This window comes from Natator depressus, chromosome 2, assembly GCF_965152275.1.
Source record: "Natator depressus isolate rNatDep1 chromosome 2, rNatDep2.hap1, whole genome shotgun sequence".
In the NCBI taxonomy this organism is placed as follows: domain Eukaryota; kingdom Metazoa; phylum Chordata; order Testudines; family Cheloniidae; genus Natator; species Natator depressus.
Window position 1 is genome coordinate 214,943,408 of NC_134235.1, and position 18,476 is coordinate 214,961,883.

Here is an 18,476-nt window from a genome sequence, read left to right on the forward strand (position 1 = left end):
AAAAAAAAAAAAGGAAGAAAAGAAAAAAGAGAGACCAAAGGATCTGATCTTTTTTCTCTCCTCTGTATGTATACAGGTGTAGGAATTCTTGTCTTTTCCCACTCTATAACCTACCTAAAGCTATCTGAAATGCCAGAATTCCCCCAAATGAGCCCAGAAACTGGAGACTTGGTAACAATTTTTATAAACAGTCAGATTTGAAATAAAACTTTGGCATAATGGACCTCCCACTCCATCCCCCCACAAAAAAATGAGTACAAACAGTACACGAAGCTCTACAATTAAAAAAAGCACACTTGCTTAACAAAAGAGACTCAGTCATAAATTTACATGCTAGTCAATCTGAAATTCCACGGAGTACCATTATATAAGAATGTTCCATACATCTGAATTGCAGCTCTGTTCTCCCTGCTTTCAAAGATGCTTCACATATGTGCACACTACAGAATAGAAATTTTGTATAACAGAGGCCTGATTCATATGAAAACAAAGTTGAAACATGTGGAATGCATTCAGCATAGACAGCACCAAATTTTCTATAGCATAGACAGCAAGAGCATGGGAAGCTGGTACTTAATCACAAATGGATATAAATGCACTACTGCCAACTGAAGAAAGGGTTAAAGAAATTCATATCTTAGAAAACACAACAATAGAAAAAGGCAAACCACCGCTCTCGCTAAATAACAGAGGAAATGCCAAAACCACCAGTACAGTCCCTAGTGTATGAATGATGAAGCCAGAAGCAGTTGCAGGAAGAATATCATCCAGAACTTGGCCCCTGTGTCTCAGAAATAAATCCAGAAAAGGGGAGACAGAATGTTTCCCCTCCTGTGCACTCTCTGCTTATTTCATTTTCATGACAATACTATTTAATCCACACAACCTCCTTCCTCAACCGGAACTTTGTTTTAAAACAAACAAACACAGTTAAAGTTGTTAAGTGATGTTTTACAACATATTACATATCTTACAATCATTTACACAACCCAGAGAATCTTACCTGCTGCTCACATAGAAAACAAATGCACTCCACTTATCAAATGTAAGGAATGGCTTTACAACTCAAACTGGTTCTAGAAAGATATTTATTTTTAAAAGGGGTGGGGGAGAAATTTATACACATCATTGTATTACAGCAGGGGTGGGCAAACTACGGCCCTACCCATAGTAAGGGGTAGTTCAGAACCACAAGGTCCTCCAGAACTTCCAGGAGCTCAGAGGCTGTATGTCTGCTCCTACACCCCTTTGTGGGATGCAGCTTACTCCCCGACACCTCAGCGTTACCGGAGGGGGATAGATGCATTGAAAACTTAATCGGCTTGTTTGTCAAATAATCATTTGTTCAGAGTTGAAAAATGAATTAAAGACATATCTAATAGTGAACAGAGAACTAAAGCTGTTCCAAATTCTAAATGTGAAAACCAGTGAGTGAGTCTTTCCACTGACTTCAACTTGGATCAGGCCCTTAAAGAAAATTGAGGTTCTGTCAGAAAAATGCAAAAAAGCAAGAGAACACCAACAAGATCGTCTGACACCACCTGGAGGGTATGCTGTGCATTAAGAAATCGTAGGGGATATAGAAATGATTTTTTACCATATGTTCAGTAGCAAATGTAAACTATACTGTTGCATATCACATTCACCTATGATGCTTTTTCTCTGGAGCAGTGGTTCCCAAACTTGTTCCGCTGCTTGTGCAGGGAAAGCCCCTGCCAGGCCGGACCAGTTTGTTTACCTGCTGCGTCCGCAGGTTCGGCCAGTCGCAGCTCCCAGTGGCCGCGGTTCATTGCCCCAGGCCAAGGGGAGCTGATGGAAGTGGCGGTCAGTACGTCCCTCGGCCTGTGCCGCTTCCAGCAGCTCCCATTGGCCTGGAGCAGCGAACTGCGGCCACTGGGAGCCGTAATCGGCCGAACCTGCAGACGCAGCAGGTAAACAAACCAGCCCAGCCCAGCAGGGGCTTTCCCTCCACAAGTGGCGGAACAAGTTTGGGAACCACTGCTCTGGAGGGATTGTGGTCATTGTATCTGTTTATATGCTGGGTCATCTTTACCTGTACATTTCCTTCTTTGTATCATTTAAAGCAGACAAAGCCCATCCTTACCCTCCCCACCCCCCGCAATGAGACTTTAAAGTTTTTCAGTGGAAAATTGGTAGTGTTCATTGTAGAGCTAATCATATTCATGTTAAAAAATGCACGAGGGATTGTGGTGTGCTCAAAGTTATGGCATATATCCCCTACCCACCCAATTGCTTCCAGGAGTTAGATATGTTCTGCAGCTCAGAGTAGCCCAGAATCCCCCATAGCACTGTACATTAAAAGGACTCCCCGTCACCGCCCTCTTTCCTCCCAGATGGCAACTCTGCCAAGATTTGGGTGGGGCCTTCCACATGGCAGCCTGTGGCCTGCACTAGAAAAATTTTCTTGCAGCCAGCTAAGGGATTTTTGTGGTCTACAGGCTTGGGGGTAGAACAAAGAGGGGTGGGGAGAGAGGAGTGTGCATGCAGATAGTCTATCCTATAATAACAGGTTTCAGAGTAGCAGCGTGTTAGTCTGTATTTGCAAAAAGAAAAGGAGTACTTGTGGCACCTTAGAGACTAACAAATTTATTTGAGCATAACCTTTCGTGAGCTACAGCTCACTTCATCGATGAAGTGAGCTGTAGCTCACGAAAGCTTATGCTCAAATAAATTTGTTAGTCTCTAAGGTGCCACAAGTACTCCTTTTCTTTTTATCCTGTAATAGTGAATGGTACCTATTTGGGAACACATGCATAGCTCACTTTTAGTTATGCCACTCACGGGTGATGTGATGAACTTGAACTCAAATTCAGGCCAATAAGACCATCACATCACTTGCACTGAGATTTCAAACATCCCAAAGTCCTTCAGATCTGGGCTTTTGGTTCAGGCCCATTTTAACATTTACAAGCACACATATGTATCTCTGGCACTTGTTAAGGGTACACAAAACACCACCAGGAAACAGGAGATGGAGTATCATGGCTATAGAAAGACAATCCATAATGAAGTAGTTTCCTACTAAAGATTGGATCTGGGGTATTTCAAATAGAACCAGTTGTTGAATTTTGAAGAGAGGAGTTTAATTATGGAAAATCACCAAGGAGACAAAATAAAGCTAGAGAATGAAAACACTATAAATTTGTTTTCCTCCTGTTTTAGCCAACTTGATGTCACACCCCCTTCCACCCATCTACTGATGACAATATGTGGATTTGCAAGCCTCCACTGTGAATCAGTGTAACATTGTCTTCTGGTTATCCTAATTCAGGTGCTCCCTCTACAGGCCATGTCAACGTTTTTTTTTAAGCAAGTACATGTCAACTGAAATGTTCTAACTGGTACCCTATTAACTGAATTTTGCCTGTGAAAGCCATAGGGCTATCACAGGTTTTTAGTTGCCCTAAAAATACACTAGCTTTTCCGGTCTCTGATGTTAATACGTAGAATGATTAGTAGCTTAGCAACACACTGTCTTTTGTTCTCTTGCTTGTGTATGCAAAAACAAATAAGTGCATTCAGGTTATAAGTTCTAAAAGAAAGTTTCTTACTAAACTTGGTTCATAATTTTCTGCTTCAGTTATTCACTCCATATGTGCACTCCATATGAACAAAACCTATTCTTTTTTCAAACCAGCATACATTTTTCAGTGATGATCTGCTCATCTTATAGCTATTTTGTCATTTTTACAATGATGTCTCATGCTGAAAAGACAGCTAAAATAACACTCAGAATTCCTAAATGCTAAACAAAAACTTGCAAACTCCTACCTTTCCTTCTCTTCTGTGAAGCTATTAAGAATTACAAAGCAATATCCTTGATCTCAGAACAAATGCATCTTTGCGATTAAGAAACAGACCAATGAAGAACATGTACGATATCCACCAGTAAAAGGACTCCTTGCCAAAAGAAAAGAGGGTATGCATAATTCACCTTTAACAAGTTCAGCAATACTGTTAAAATAAATGGATGGTTTAATCTTCTATCTGAATGAAAACTGCTGATAAATGAATTTATTTCTCACAAAAGGTGTTGATTTGACAGCCCTGACACCGAAGTCCTTTAATTTCAGAATAGGTACATCACAGACAGTATAACAGTATAAATGTCTACAGCAACCAACCAGTGTGATTCAAGTCTGTCCTGCAGAGTTCCCCAGTAGGAGGTAAAAAGTGACAGACAAAGCAGCAAATAAGTACCAGCTGTAATGGTGGTTTTGGTGGTGTGGACCTTTGTCAGTTAGGAACTGAACTGAGACCAAGAAATTTTAGTTAAGATATTGAACTGCTGTCACATGATCTGTGTTTTGGCATATATAGCTTCTGACTCAAATCCCTCGTAATTTTTATGTACAATTATTCCCATTTTGTTTTTTTATTTTAAATAGAATTGTTAAGCATACACTTAGATTTATGTATGTTTTAAGATGTCATATAAGCGTGATTGTCTGTCTCATCCTGGATTTTATCAGGAATGTATAATAAATACAATACAATAATAAAATTCTAAATGAAAGAATGGTCACTACCTCAAGTATATCAGTTCATAAGTTAAGTTACTAGATGATAACTGATTTATGTGTCTCTTTCAGGGAGAGCTTGGAGCAAGAGGACTGCCAGGACCTTCTGGGCCTAGGGGAATAGGAATATCTGGTCCAAAGGTTTGTCAGAGTCCATTTTGTAGATTTGTGATCTTTATGAATGCCTGAGACCTGACACTGATCTCATCTACACTAGTGTAACTTCTTTGACTACTGGACTTGCACTGGTATGACTGAGATCACAATCCTGCCCAAAAGATAAAGGCCCGGATCCTGTACGTATTTATGCTTGTGATGAATCCCATTGAGTTCAATGGGACTACTCATATGATTAAAGTTAAGCACATATGCAAGTGTTTGTGAGATTGGGCCCTAAAATTGAATAGATAATCAAACCAATAAAGCTCCTAATTAAATTTAGTAACACAGACTGTGTTTGCTTCTGTTTATTTCAGTGCTGTTTCTTTTTAGGAGTTTCCTTTGAGGTTTTTTTTTTTTAAGTATATATATATATATATATACCTGCAATTCTTGCCCAATTAAATCTAAACCCAAGTCACCACATTAATGAATAAAAGATATTACCTCTCCTACTTTCTCTCTCTAATATCCTGGGACCAACATGGCTACAACAACATGGCAAACTATATTTAAAAATAGTAATATATGGATTGAGAACAAAAATTGCCAGCAAAAACTAGTGTCAGAAAATATACTACCTACACTAAACTTAATAGGGAGTAACAGAATGAAAAAAATTGTTTTAAATGGAGAGAGGAAAATCATTTTATCTTAAGAATTTTGTGGCCCTGATTGAAGCATGTTCTACCCAGTTCTCAAAATAGTCTTTTCACCGACATGCTATACTTTATACAAACTCAACCTAAAAATAAATCTGTGTACAACTCTTGCCACAAACCACAGCAACTACTTTTCAGTGGCCATTAACAGCTGGAAGATTCATGAGCTAAACAGCTGCATGTAAAGATTCTTAAGACATCTGAGTTATGCAGCACTTCTAAATAGTATCTGCAGAACACTGGCCCTTCACACAACATTGGCGATACACCATTTACTGCATGGGAGAAACAACAAAATAGTAAGATGGATTAAGACAATTTAGTGCTGCGGTCTTTCTTAATCACCGTTTCTTATCTGTGTTCAATTAATAGCTTTAATTTCAAAGCTACAAGATTTTACTCTTAACATATCAAATTGTTAGCTAACATAGTCTTTGAAAACACAGCACGTGATGCCCACGGTCTAGAGCCCATTGTAAGGGGTAGTTCAGAGCCACAGGGGCCTCCAGAACTTCCAGGAGCTCAGACGCTGTATGTCTGCTCCTACACCCCTTTGTGGGGTGCAGCTTACAGAGTTATAGCCTTGCATCATCCTTGAGGTATTGAGAGAACCCAGGGAAGTAGGGAGAGAACAGCCCCTGTATTTCCTAAAGCACAAGGGCTGCAGTTCTTCCTGGACCTTACATCTTTCTCTCCCATTGTGTAAGGACCAGGCAGAATGTGACTCTGAATCAGCATGCCCAGGCCCCACCAGATGTGTCACAATAGTAACTTTTGGCATACCTGGAGATGTGGCACACAACAGGTTAATGTGCACGAAACATGCTAAATCAATGCCGCTGCATCGATCGCAGCAGTGCCAATTTAGCATGCTAGTGTAGCAAGCCCTTACAGTTTTAAAATGCTTCTACTCTTATCTTTGCTTGTGGTAAAAGTGTGCTGATTAAGAGTAATGTCAGTAACTGAGAGTCCTCAAACTAATTCTTCTCTCTTTGCTGCACAATTCTTAACAGGGAGCTGTGGGACAGAAGGGTTTGCCAGGTCCACCTGGCCCTCAAGGGGATAGCATACAAGGAAGCAAGGTAACCAAGTTTAACATGATGTATAGCCAAGAGTTCTCTATTTAAAATAGTCTTTTGCAGAGATTCTTTGGGGTTTTTTTGTTGTGCGTAAATTCAGTGTAGAGGGCAGTTTTAATGTAGCCAGTTGAATTAATCTCAGTGAATATTAGTTGTGAATTTAACCTCGAAACTGATGGGTTGTTTATGAATTATTTACTTCAACTATTCACCTTTTGTTATTTGTGGTGTGTGATCAGTCACCTAAATTAATCTGAATTATGTCTGCTGTCTGATTGATACTTTTTAACCACGAAAAGTAAGTCTCAGTTCTACAAGATGCTGGTTATTATTTGGATTTTTACTAGTCTATAATAAGAGGGTGTCCACAGGCCCACTCTGGGTCCCCCCGACCAGGGACAGCCCTGGCCCTGGGGCCCAAAATTTCTGTCGGCAGGTCTGGGTGTCCATTCATTGCTCTGAGCACTCTTTATCATATTTTAAAAATACATTGACAGATCTGTCATTTACCCCCAGATTAAATCAAATAACACAGAGGCAACATAAATATAACAGAAGTTAACCAGCCTCCTGCACAATCCCTCTCCCCAGCCCCAGTATCAAGCCCTAGCCATTACTTATGAGTGAGGGAACAAAGTGAACCTTGTCGTGCACTCTGAGGGTTAACAAACTGGCTGTTATGAACAAAGGTAGAGAAGCGAGTTCTTAATGTCCAGGGCCTTAATGGAGAGCACCCCAAGTGCCAACCTTATCTTCTAAATCAATGGGAATACATACACGCTTATGTGTCTACTTAAATGCTTTGCTGTTTCAAGAATAGCATGTTCAGCATCTTGCAGGATTAAGCCCCTAGTGATGAGGTGCACTGGCATAGCTGTGTTGAGAAATGTGCCTTCTGTACCCAGTTGGCAATGCTATCAGTCCTTGCAGTGTAAGTGGTTCCAGAATGTAGTATGTGGAATGTATTTGACTAAACCTTGTCGTTACAGTGGGTTTAACACTGTAGCAAGGAGGAAAAGCCAAACTAAGTGGAAATGTTTCAATGGTTGAAATGTATCTAAAATGCAGGAAAAATAATCTACAGAATATACAGTATTTATGCAAATCCACATTTTTTCAGTTATAGGAGGAAGAATCTGTCCCCTCCTTTGATAGCTAAAAGGTAGCCAAAAAATTCTCTAGAGCAGGAGTGGCCAACCTGAGCCTGAGAAGGAGCCAGAATTTACCAATGTACCTTGCCAAAGAGCCACAGTAATACATCAGCAGCCCCCCATCAGCTCCCCCACCCCCAGCACCTCCTGCTTACCAAATCACCCTCCCCCCGTCCCTGCACCTCCCGATTGTTGTTTTGTGGCATGCAGGAGGCTCGGGGGCGGGAGGAGGGGGAGAAGCGAGGGCATGGCAGGGAGGGGGCGGGAAGGGGTGGAGTTGTGATAGGGCCTGTGGCAGAGCCAGGGGTTGAGCAGTGAGCACCCCCCAGCACAGCTGGCGCCTTAGCTCCAGCCCCGGAGTCAGTGCCTATACAAGGAGCCGCATATTAACTTCTGAAGAGCTGCATGTGGCTCCGGAGCCACAGGTTGGCCACCCCTGCTCTAGAGGAGTAGTCATATATGTACAAAACTTTAAATGTTGCCTGTATCCCATTGTGAGATAAATTCAAAACATGCAGTATTTTTGAGATGTGCAGTAATAGTTTCACTACCGAGGGCTTTTAATGTGATGACCATGATCCACTGAAAAACACATTTAATAACATGGGCTATTGAAATAAGATTTTTGTCCTTGCATTTGAGACAATTACTGTAATAATGTGGCTGAGCATACACAGCTGGCCCTAGAATTTTGGAGAGTCCAGTGAGATGTGTAAGGATGATCTAGTGAACTATATAATCATTTAAGTACTAAAGTCTTTAATCCTTCTTTCTTAGCACTGTGGCACTTGTCTTGACACTTCAGTAACTGTTTTCTCCATCCATTGACATCTGTCTTTGTGCCTCAGTGCTGCCAGTCACTGATCTTTTTCAGAAGTACATTGCCTGTTTTTTGTTTGGGCAATAGCAAATTTCAACCTAAGAAGTTATTAATTATGAGGAACTCTGTCCTTGTAGAGAGAATGAAGCATAGAAGAAAAGATCAGTTACACAAATCTGATAGCAGCATTGACAGGGCTTTCCTATTATACTTTTGTTTTTGTGCAGAAGCCACTATGTATCTTACCCAAATCCACAATCAGTTCAGAGTCTAGATTTTATTTAAAGGTGCATGTATTGATCAACGCTCTCGCAGGAAGTTTGGGTCAGGGACCTGAAAAACAGTATTTTTACACAAGCATAATTTGCTTTCTAGGTAAGGATAAATAGCCAATTTTTAGTTGAATTTTAGCATGTGGGTCAAACTGGTAAATCACTGAATATTTTTAAATTAACAAAATGTGATCTTTATTGATGTTCACTGAAAGGTAAATCCTGCTTGCCCTATACATGTGAGAAGTCCCATTAGTGTTAATGGCACTGCTTGCATGAGCAGGGTTTAAAATCATAAGAATGGCCATACTGGGTCAGACCAAAGGCCCATCTAGCCAAGTATCCTGTCTTCCGACAGTGGCCAGTGCCAGGTGCCCCAGAGGGAATCAACAGAACAGGTAATCAGCAAGTGATCCATCCCCTGTCGCCCATTCCTAGCTTCTGGCAAACAGAGACTAGGGACACCATCTTGGCCAATAGCCATTGATGGACCTATCCTTCATGAACTTATCTAGTTCTTTTTTTAACTCTGTTATAGTCTTGGGCTTCACAACATCCTCTGGCAAGGAGTTCCACAGATTGACTGTGCATTGTGTTTGGCCTTACATTCGGCATTCATGAAGGCATCACTGTTCCTTGAACAAAGCCTCCTTGGACTTTGTATGGAGTACTAAACAGGGAATATCCATCATTGGAGATTTTTAAGAGCGGGTTAGACAAACCAGTGATGGTCTACATAATGCTTAGTCCTGCCACGAGTGTAGCAAGAGACTGGAATAGATGACCTCTAGAGATCCCTTCCAGTCCTATGAAGGACTTCACCTGCTCAGTCTCTGGGTAGGGCACAGAGCTGAACTCCCACCCCTTCATAACCACTACTGCAGCCTAGCAGATGGAATGGTAGAAGAGCCCTCTCTGTGACTCTTCAGTGGGGTCACCAGAACTGCATAAGTGCTGATCTTTCAATCTCTTCCCTTGCCCAGCTGTAATGACCTCCTCCACATCAGACTGTGGAGCCAGCACTGAAACACTTCTCTGGCACACTGGAGGCCAAATTGTGCAGCAATGCCATGTGTACCTGTAACAGGGCACAGGTGGGCCCCTCTATCTTCTGCCACTTCTGCACCCACAAACCAGCCAGAGACCTCTGCTTTGGTGCAATCACTTGTGCTCTTTATTTACAGTAGAAGTTCCCACTACTTTGTTGGTATAGACAGTATCAGGCTTGCAGCCAGCAGGGGAGAGCAGCCTCTAACTCCCTGGCTCCTCCTTTTTCTCTCTCATTGGCTTCCTTCCTGCCAGCCTTTATGTAGCCCCCAGCTGACGAGGCGGGCAGCTGTTCCCTGTTTGCCACTTAGGCCTGGGCTTACTCAGCCAGCTCCAATTCCCCTTTCCTAATTGGAGCTGGCGTGACAGAGGGCTGGCTCAGGGTTTCCTAGCCAGCACCCTGTCACAGTACCCCTCTTCTCATTGGGCTTGAGTGATGCAGATGGCTTCAGCATATGAATTGAAATAGTTGCATTTCACATAGTCAGCTTTATCTTACACCTGTCATTCTCTTGTCATTAGTCATGCCACAAACTCACCCTTCTGTCCTTTTACTATGTACATTCAATCACTATGTACATTATATCACTTATTCCATTTTACCAACATGTAACTTCGGGTGCCATTTATGTCCTCTCTTAATTGATCCTTCTGTTTAACACACTCACGCTGCAAGTAAATCCCTCTACTATCATTTTAATAATTTTCATAGGTCCGTATTTCCTTCTCTGCTGTCTTTCGCTTCCCTTGTCTGAGGCTACAGAAAGAGAGTCTTATGGAAACAGAGTCTTGCCTCAGATATTTCCATTTTCAAACCAGTAATACTTTAGCAGGAGCACACACAAACAAAACTTTGAAATGGGGTAAAGTGAAACATAAATAACTTCCCTGCATCTGCTTCAAGCCTTGTGCTTATGTTCTCATGGGAAAATGTCAGACGTATATATGTGATTTTCATTTCATAACATGTTTCATCCACATTTTAGTGTCATTCTAAACCAATCTAATGTTTTACCTTGCAGTCAGTAAAACTAAAGAGCTGTGACTGCTGTCAACAGTAATTAACACTGATAAAGAATGGCCATTGACTGGGCCACATTGCATCAATATTCCTTTTGCTTTCTTTTTATTAAAAACATGACAAAAATGTAAAATATCATATTTCTATTTACTCTAAAGACCTGATCAGATTACCTCCCCTCCTCCCGCCACCCCCCAAAAATGTTTGATCTACAAAAGAACAGGAACGGAGACCTGGTATGGAATCCTGGTCCCATTGAAGTCAATGGGAGAACTCTCATTGACTTCACTGGGGTTAAGATTGCACCTCAGGGGTCACTGCTTCTCCACAGCATTACTCCAGATTTATGCTAGTGCAATGCCATATCTCACCTGGGAATCACAACTTAGAATGGTCTCAGGCTGTCCCAGCACTTATTTTCCCCCGTCACTTTAAAAAAAAATGACTGCTACAACCCAGAGACTGGGGAAAGGTGATAGAGAACACTTTGTATGACTTAAGGGCTAGTCTACACTAGAAGCAGTACCGCAGTGCAGCTGTACCAATGCAGCTGCACCACTGTACAGCCTCTTCACCAGACGCGCTAAGCCAATGGGAGAGAGCTCTCCTGTCCACTTAATTACTCCACCTCCGTGAGAGGCAGTAGCTACGTTGGTGGGAGAGCTTTAACGTAGCCCTATCTACCCCAGTGCTTAGGGTGGTATAACTTACATCACTCAGGGGTGTGGTTTATTCAATGTGCTTGTGCAGCCTGCACTGAAACACATGCTGCTGTGGCCACACTGCTAATTTTAACCATGCTAGTGTTACACTTCGGATTGCAGTGTAGATATACCCTAACAGATCTGAATCTTCATTAGGCCTTAAAGGTGTTGTACGCTATAGTAGCACTCCCAGTGGCTGTGGAAGAAGTGGTTTAAGGTGGACAAATTACTTCCTTTCTGTGGGGCTGCACTACAGAGACATCTGTTTATCATTCCTTTGGGCTTTGGGAATGCACATTCCTGTTATGTAACATTTGCAACTGCTTAAGGCTGCTTAGCTGAGCTGTGGGGTTGTTGGCTGCATTTGGCATGATGTCTCAGTCAAAAAATACTAACATTCCTGTAGTAAAAGGAACAGAAAGGTTTGTGAACCTCTATCACTGTAATGGATTTTCTGTACATTCAGGAAATCCACATGTAGCTAAAAATTACTGTTTTTAATGTCCAGTTTCCATGGTGGCAGTTATACTGAATACAGTGCTACCATCACAAAGCATTTTACAAAACTATATACATACAGCAGAGCAACTGGTGCACCGTACACCAACCCCTGTTTTACAAAAAAGTATTGTGGGATCCTTAGTGTATGGACTGAATAGCCAAATCCAAACCCATTAGTTATCACTGGTACTTAAAACAGCACCTTTGAATTGTTAGTGACATCATATAATGCAAAGACTTCGACTTTCTCAATGACATAGAATGTTACTACATGAATGTATCTTTTCCATAACTTAATATCACTATTAGTTGAATATACTCTCCATATTGTATTCAGGGAGAACAAGGACTTCCAGGTTTACCAGGACCTAGGGGTTCAGAGGGATATGGCCTCCCTGGCTCAAAGGTAAATTCTAGCCTATGCGTTAATAAAGGATTTTTTTTCTTATTAGATGCGCCTGGTTCCATGCAGATAAACAAAAGACCAACACTACCTTAAAGAGAGCTTGAAGTCTAAGGGCCTGATCCTGCAAACACTTTGTGCACGTCTACACTATAAAACTATGTTAGGTCGACATACAGCCACCACAGTAATTACTGTAGTGGTTCATGTACCAACTGCCCATTGACCAGTAATCTCAAATGCACAGATAGAGTTCTTCCATGGGTTGGTATGGAGGACATGTGCTAGTAAAAAGAACACAAAAACTGGGGAAGCACAGTTCCAATTGTGTGTCTCTAGCACTTCACTACTTTTACCTCTGCTGTATTCTATTAGGGAGATTATGGGGAGAAAGGTGATCCAGGAAAGAAAGGTGACAAAGGAGATATTGGAGAACCAGGACCTGCGGGACCAATGGTAAAATGCCTTTTTAACGTTATTTAATTTTACAGAATGGAAATGAGACAAACTAGCATTTATTAATTGATCTCATTCTACAAATTCTTAGGGGATTGTGGGAAGAAAAGGTGAACCTGGTCTTACTGTAAGTATGTACATTAATTGATTCATGACAGTCAAGAGTTTACCCTTTGCAAAAACTGTGCATGTTTTGTTAATTTGAAGAAATTCTGATCCTGCTGCTTCAGAGTTTGACTAAGTTATTGTAAATTGGGCTAACCTGGAATTCAGAGACACTCTGACAGTACATTAGCAATACATGTGGAAGAAAAACACAAATTCCACCAGAGATTATCATCTTATTGGTGGAATTTGTGTCATAGGCAGGTTCTGCTGTGTTGTTGTCATTCTTGTTGCTGGCTGGAGCGATGGAAATACTTTGCTAACTATACCACTTCCTGAAGAATCTACACATGCCAAACATGGAGCGTTCCAAAACCCTTTCATGTGATAGACAGAAGCAGGCAATTTGCTGAGAATGTACAATATGGGTGGATAGAAATGCATACGGGAACAACTGGGATATGTAGTAATGACCTTTTTGCTGTCTAGACCACATAGGTTTTTTTCAAACATCCAAACAAGTCATTTTAGGATAATAAAATAATGGACCATGCGGTCTCTGACATAACCACATAGAGTAAACCATGTCATCTTTGCAAGTTTTTCTTTTTAAATGTGCATTAAAGGACTTAATACCCGAGATGTGAACAACAGGTTACAACTCTTGAGACCTATGATTAGTATCAAGAGCAATTTATTGTAAATACTTTGGGCCACATATTATGTAGATTTTTAAGAACAGCTAACTGACTTCGTCTGAAGAAGTGGGATTTTTTACCCATGAAAGCTTATGCCCAAATAAATCTGTTAGTCTTTGGGTGCCACCGGACTGCTCGTTGACTTCAACTAGGAGTACTATTTAGAAACTGATGGCATGATATAGCCTCCTGTCAGCTGGTGACATTTATGAGTTCCAGCCACTTTATAATCGTCCCTAAGTGCAATATAATTTGCTCTGTAAAAGAGCAAAACTTCAATAAAATGGGACAGCAGGTTTTGGATATGCAGTAGCAGCTCAAACAAAAGAAAAACATGCCCCAGGATTAGAATAAACGTAACACATTAATGAATGCTCTTTTTCAGAAAGAAGAAATTATCAGACTTATCATGGAAATATGTGGTAAGATCTATGTTGTGGAAAAGAAATAACAAGTTTTAATAAAACTACCATGGTTGAAAGGATGCAAGTAAAACCTGCTACTCCACGTTAGTGTGGCAGGATCTCTGTCATAATGGAACACATGTAAAGTGTCAGCAGTAAAACATCTTTAAATAAGATGTTACAGAAAATGAATGAAGTTGGGGAGAGCCTATGATTTTCAGCTGAAAAGTAAGCACATCATATGGGCTAGCAATAGGAATTCTGCAAATCAAAAGGAAATCCAGCAGAGCTCACAGTGGAAGTATAATCCAGCCAGAAACTGTATCATATGTCCCTAGACACTGTCCCAGCAGTGTAAAAAGGGTTCCAGGGGCAGACACCAGCTGAGGAAGTCCTGGCAGCGTAGCCACACTGCCAAAGAAGTGGGGGGAGGGGAGAGGGGAAGGAAGAGAAGAAGAAGGAGGGAACACCAGGAGCCAGGCTTTCTGCATATCTCTGGGATCTGCAGGGTTTGTCGGCAAGCCATGCAGAATGTTCCGCAAGTGACCAAGAAAGAACCTGTTCTCTACACAGAATTACTGGAAGGATAACCTCACTGAGATGTCTTCCCTTAACTCTCTACTGCACACTGTCTGCAGAAGGGGTGACTGGGCCTAGAGTTTGGGCATATTGCCTTTACAGACGGTGCAAACCTGGGAAATCTGAGGACATAAACCACATAGTTAATGTCTTTTTTTAAAGGTTTCAGAAATTATAAACTAAACTGTCAGAAAAAATGTTAGGGTTTCAATTACTAGATTGTGGGCTTTAAGGGAGATAGAACTTAAACTTATAAACGCAAAATGCAATAAAGAACATTTCTGTTTATTAATTTACTTTGAAAATATTAATAGCGCCACTGAAAGTTATTAAATTGGTATAGTTATGGATACTTTGTCTCCTATGTAGGTAATAGCGCTTAGTTCTCTGAAAACATCTGCTCAATGTGCAGCGGCAGTCACAAAAGCAAACAGAATGTTAGGAACTATCAGAAAAAGGGATAGATAATAAGACAGAAAACATCATAATGCTAATATATAAATCCATGGTACGCCCACATCTTGAATACTTGCATGTGGTTCTGGTCGCCCCATCTCAAAAATATATATTAGAACTGGAAAAGGTACAGAGAAGGGCCACAAAAATGATTAGGGGTATGGAACAGCTTTCGTATGAAGAGAGATTAAAAAGACTGGGTCTGTTCAGCATGGAAAAGAGACGACTAAGGAGGGATATGATAGAGGTCTGTAAGAATCAAGAATGTTGTAGAGAAAGTGAATAGGAAAGTGTTATTTACCCCTGTACAAAACATAAGAACCAGGAGTCACCCAATGAAATTAACGGGCAGCAGTTTTTAAATAAACATAAGGAAGTATTTCTTCACACAACACACAGTCAACCTGTGGAAATCATTGCCGGGGGTGTTGTGAAGGCCCACAGAATAACTGGGTTCAAAAAAGAATTAGATAAATTCTTGGAGGATAGGTTTATCAATGGCTATTAGTCAAGATGGTCAGGAACACAAATCCATGCTCTTAGTACCACTAAACCTCTGTTTGGCAGAAGCTGGGAGTTGATGACAGGGGATGGAACACTTGATAATTGCCCTGTTCTGTTCATTGCCTCTGAAGCATTTGGCACTGGCCACTGTCAGAAGACAGGATCCTGGACTAAGTGGATTATTGGTCTGACCCAGTATAACCATTCTTACGTTCTAATAAATATTTAGTAGATGTTGGTTTAGTAGATGTTGATAAATAAACAAAATGTAAACAAGGAAAAAGAGCACCTTCATTATAAAAATGTAGAGATAGATAAATACTTTAAAATTTGGGAAGTCAGAATCTTCTACCCATTTCTCTCCATTCTGTATCTGGCCTACCATTTGCTATGAAAAAAAATCTTAGTAACAGTAACTGTAGATTACTTTAGTTTTCTATTTTCAGAAAAGTCCCCTTGGCTTGGGTGACTGAGAATCAGATATATATTTTTTCAGTTGCATTCATTGTGTAATCGAAAGGAAATTGCTCATAAAATGTCTAAAATTGTTAATATTTTAGGCTGTGGCGTCAAATGTAAAGAAACTCCACTGGAACTTGTATTTGCGATTGACAGCTCAGAAAGTGTTGGACCAGACAACTTCAGAATTGTCAAAGATTTTGTGAATACACTCATTGACAGGGTAACAGTCAACCACGGTACAGCCCGCATTGGCATTATCAACTTCAGCCACAAAGTAGAGCTGGTATCGACTCTGCAGCAGCACATGAGCAAAGACAGGCTGAAACTTGCTGTTGATAATATGCAGTACCTAGGGGAAGGCACTTACACAGCTGCAGCTATCAACAAAGCCATTGAGATGTTTCAGGTTGCACGACAAGGGGTAAGAAAAGTGGCTGTTGTGATAACAGATGGACAAGCTGATAGTCGTGATCAAAGACTGGATGTCGTAGTGAGGAATGCGCATGCCATCAACATTGAGATATTTGTAATTGGGGTGGTTCAGAAGACTGATCCCAACTTTCAGGAGTTTCTGAAAGAATTGCAGCTCATAGCTACAGACCCTGACAGTGAACATGTCTACCAGATAGAGGACTTCATCACACTCCCAGGTAAGAGAAACTACCTCTTTAACAGGAACCATGAAATTAGTGCATTGAATGGAATTAGGCCTTTGACATAGCAACTGAAGCCAGTCAGTATAGTTCTGTGGCAAAGTAGCTTGCCTTTTACCTTCAGATGCAACTCGTTCCTCAGTTTCCTTCACTCGCTCTGTAATTTAGTCCTCTAGCCAAAACAAATCTTCATGCCTTCCAGGGTAAATGAAAGTCCAATACAAACAACGAGAGTTCCCACAGCCATTCTTTATCCAACTTCTTTTGTTCTGTGGGCTACCAGCCCTCCATTGAAGGCTTCTGTCAATCTTTTCCCAGGATGCCTCAGTGCTGGATCAAAGTTCCATTGTCTGTGAAGTTTTCTGTCCTTCATGCAGGAGAGCGAAAAGGATTTCTCCTCACGTTTGCATTCTGTCTCTCTCTCTCTGGGCCACTAATCTCCCTCAAGGTCTGTCAATCCTTCCCTCCTTTTCACAGTTTCACATAGCGCTATAAGGGAGCTTATGACATTTCCCAACCTCTCCTCCCCATAGACACCACCACAAAGTATTCCTTCCCAGGCACTCCACCCCATAGATTCATCAGTTTCAAGGCCAGGAGGAACCACTGTGATCATCTAGTCTGACCTCCTGTATAATACAGGCCATAGAACTTCCCCAAAATGATTCCTAGAACATACCTTTTAGAAAAACATCCAATCTTGATTTAAAAATGGCCAGTGATGGAGAATCCACCAGAACCCTGAGTAAATTTTTCCAATGATTAGCTTACCCATACTGTTAAAAAAATACAACTTATTTCCGGTATAAATTGTTCTAGTTTCTACTTTCTGCCATTGGATTGTACTATACCTTTCTCTTACAGACTGAAGAGTTCATTTATCAAATATTTCTTCCCCATGTAAGTACTTAGAGATAAGGCTACCTTTTAGTCATGGGTATTTTTAGTAAAAGTCATGGACAGGTGATGGGCAGTAAACAAAAATTCACGGCCCGTGACCTGTCCATGACTTTTACTGAAAATACCCGTGACTAAAACTTGGGCGGGGGACCGTGGATGCTCGGGGGGGGGGCAGTCTGGGGGCGCCATGGTGGCTGGGGGGAGTGGCCCGAGACCCCCGCTGCTGCTGGGGGAAGGTGGTGCGCAGCCAGGACCCCTGCTGTTGCTGGTAGGGGGAGGGTTGGCTGGGTTGGCAGGGGCTCCCTACCTGGCTCTGCATCCCTGCAGCTCCTAGGTGGTGGAGGGGTCACGGAGCTCGGTGTGCTGCTCCCGCCACAAGCGTTTCTGAAGCATTTCCAAAGTTCCCAGGCCTCTGGCAGTCTTAGTGCATTTGGATCAAACTGATAAGCATCCTGTCAGACAGGACATCAAGGAAGTGTCTATTTGGCAGGGAAGCCATCTGGCCTGGGGGCTTTCGCCACTTTCATATTCTTAATATTCTTAATTAACTCACTTTCATATTCTTAATATTCTTAATATTCTCAATTAACTCATCCTCTGTCATCAAGGTTTCTATGCCAGTCTGCCATAATTTGCAGTAATGTAATATTTTTGAAAAATTGATCCAAAGCATCTGTGGAGGGGTTTATGTCCAATTGGTACTGATCTTTGCAGAAATTAAAGAACACTTCATTAATCTTCAGATGATGTACATCGTTTACCATGTGTATCATGGATGGCCGTGATTCTCCATGCAGAGGTCTTTTGTCTTAGGCCACTGGTTTTCAAAGTGCGGGTCGTGACCCAGTACTGGGTTGCAGAATGTAAGGCACTGGATTGTGGAGGTTCTGGTCAGCACC

The 18,476-nt window shown here is 41.4% G+C and overlaps 1 protein-coding gene across 2 annotated transcripts in view; it reads left to right on the forward strand.

Moving 5' to 3' along the window:
• COL28A1 (collagen type XXVIII alpha 1 chain) overlaps positions 1-18,476 on the forward strand; it is a 116,028-nt gene that overhangs the window by 86,310 nt on the left and 11,242 nt on the right. For both annotated transcript variants that reach the window (XM_074945867.1, XM_074945866.1), the window contains exons 26-32: positions 4,614-4,682; positions 6,376-6,444; positions 12,295-12,363; positions 12,736-12,816; positions 12,908-12,943; positions 14,005-14,041; positions 16,123-16,674. In XM_074945867.1, the coding sequence (XP_074801968.1) occupies positions 4,614-4,682; positions 6,376-6,444; positions 12,295-12,363; positions 12,736-12,816; positions 12,908-12,943; positions 14,005-14,041; positions 16,123-16,674 (913 nt within the window). The remainder of the gene's footprint in view (positions 1-4,613; positions 4,683-6,375; positions 6,445-12,294; positions 12,364-12,735; positions 12,817-12,907; positions 12,944-14,004; positions 14,042-16,122; positions 16,675-18,476) is intronic.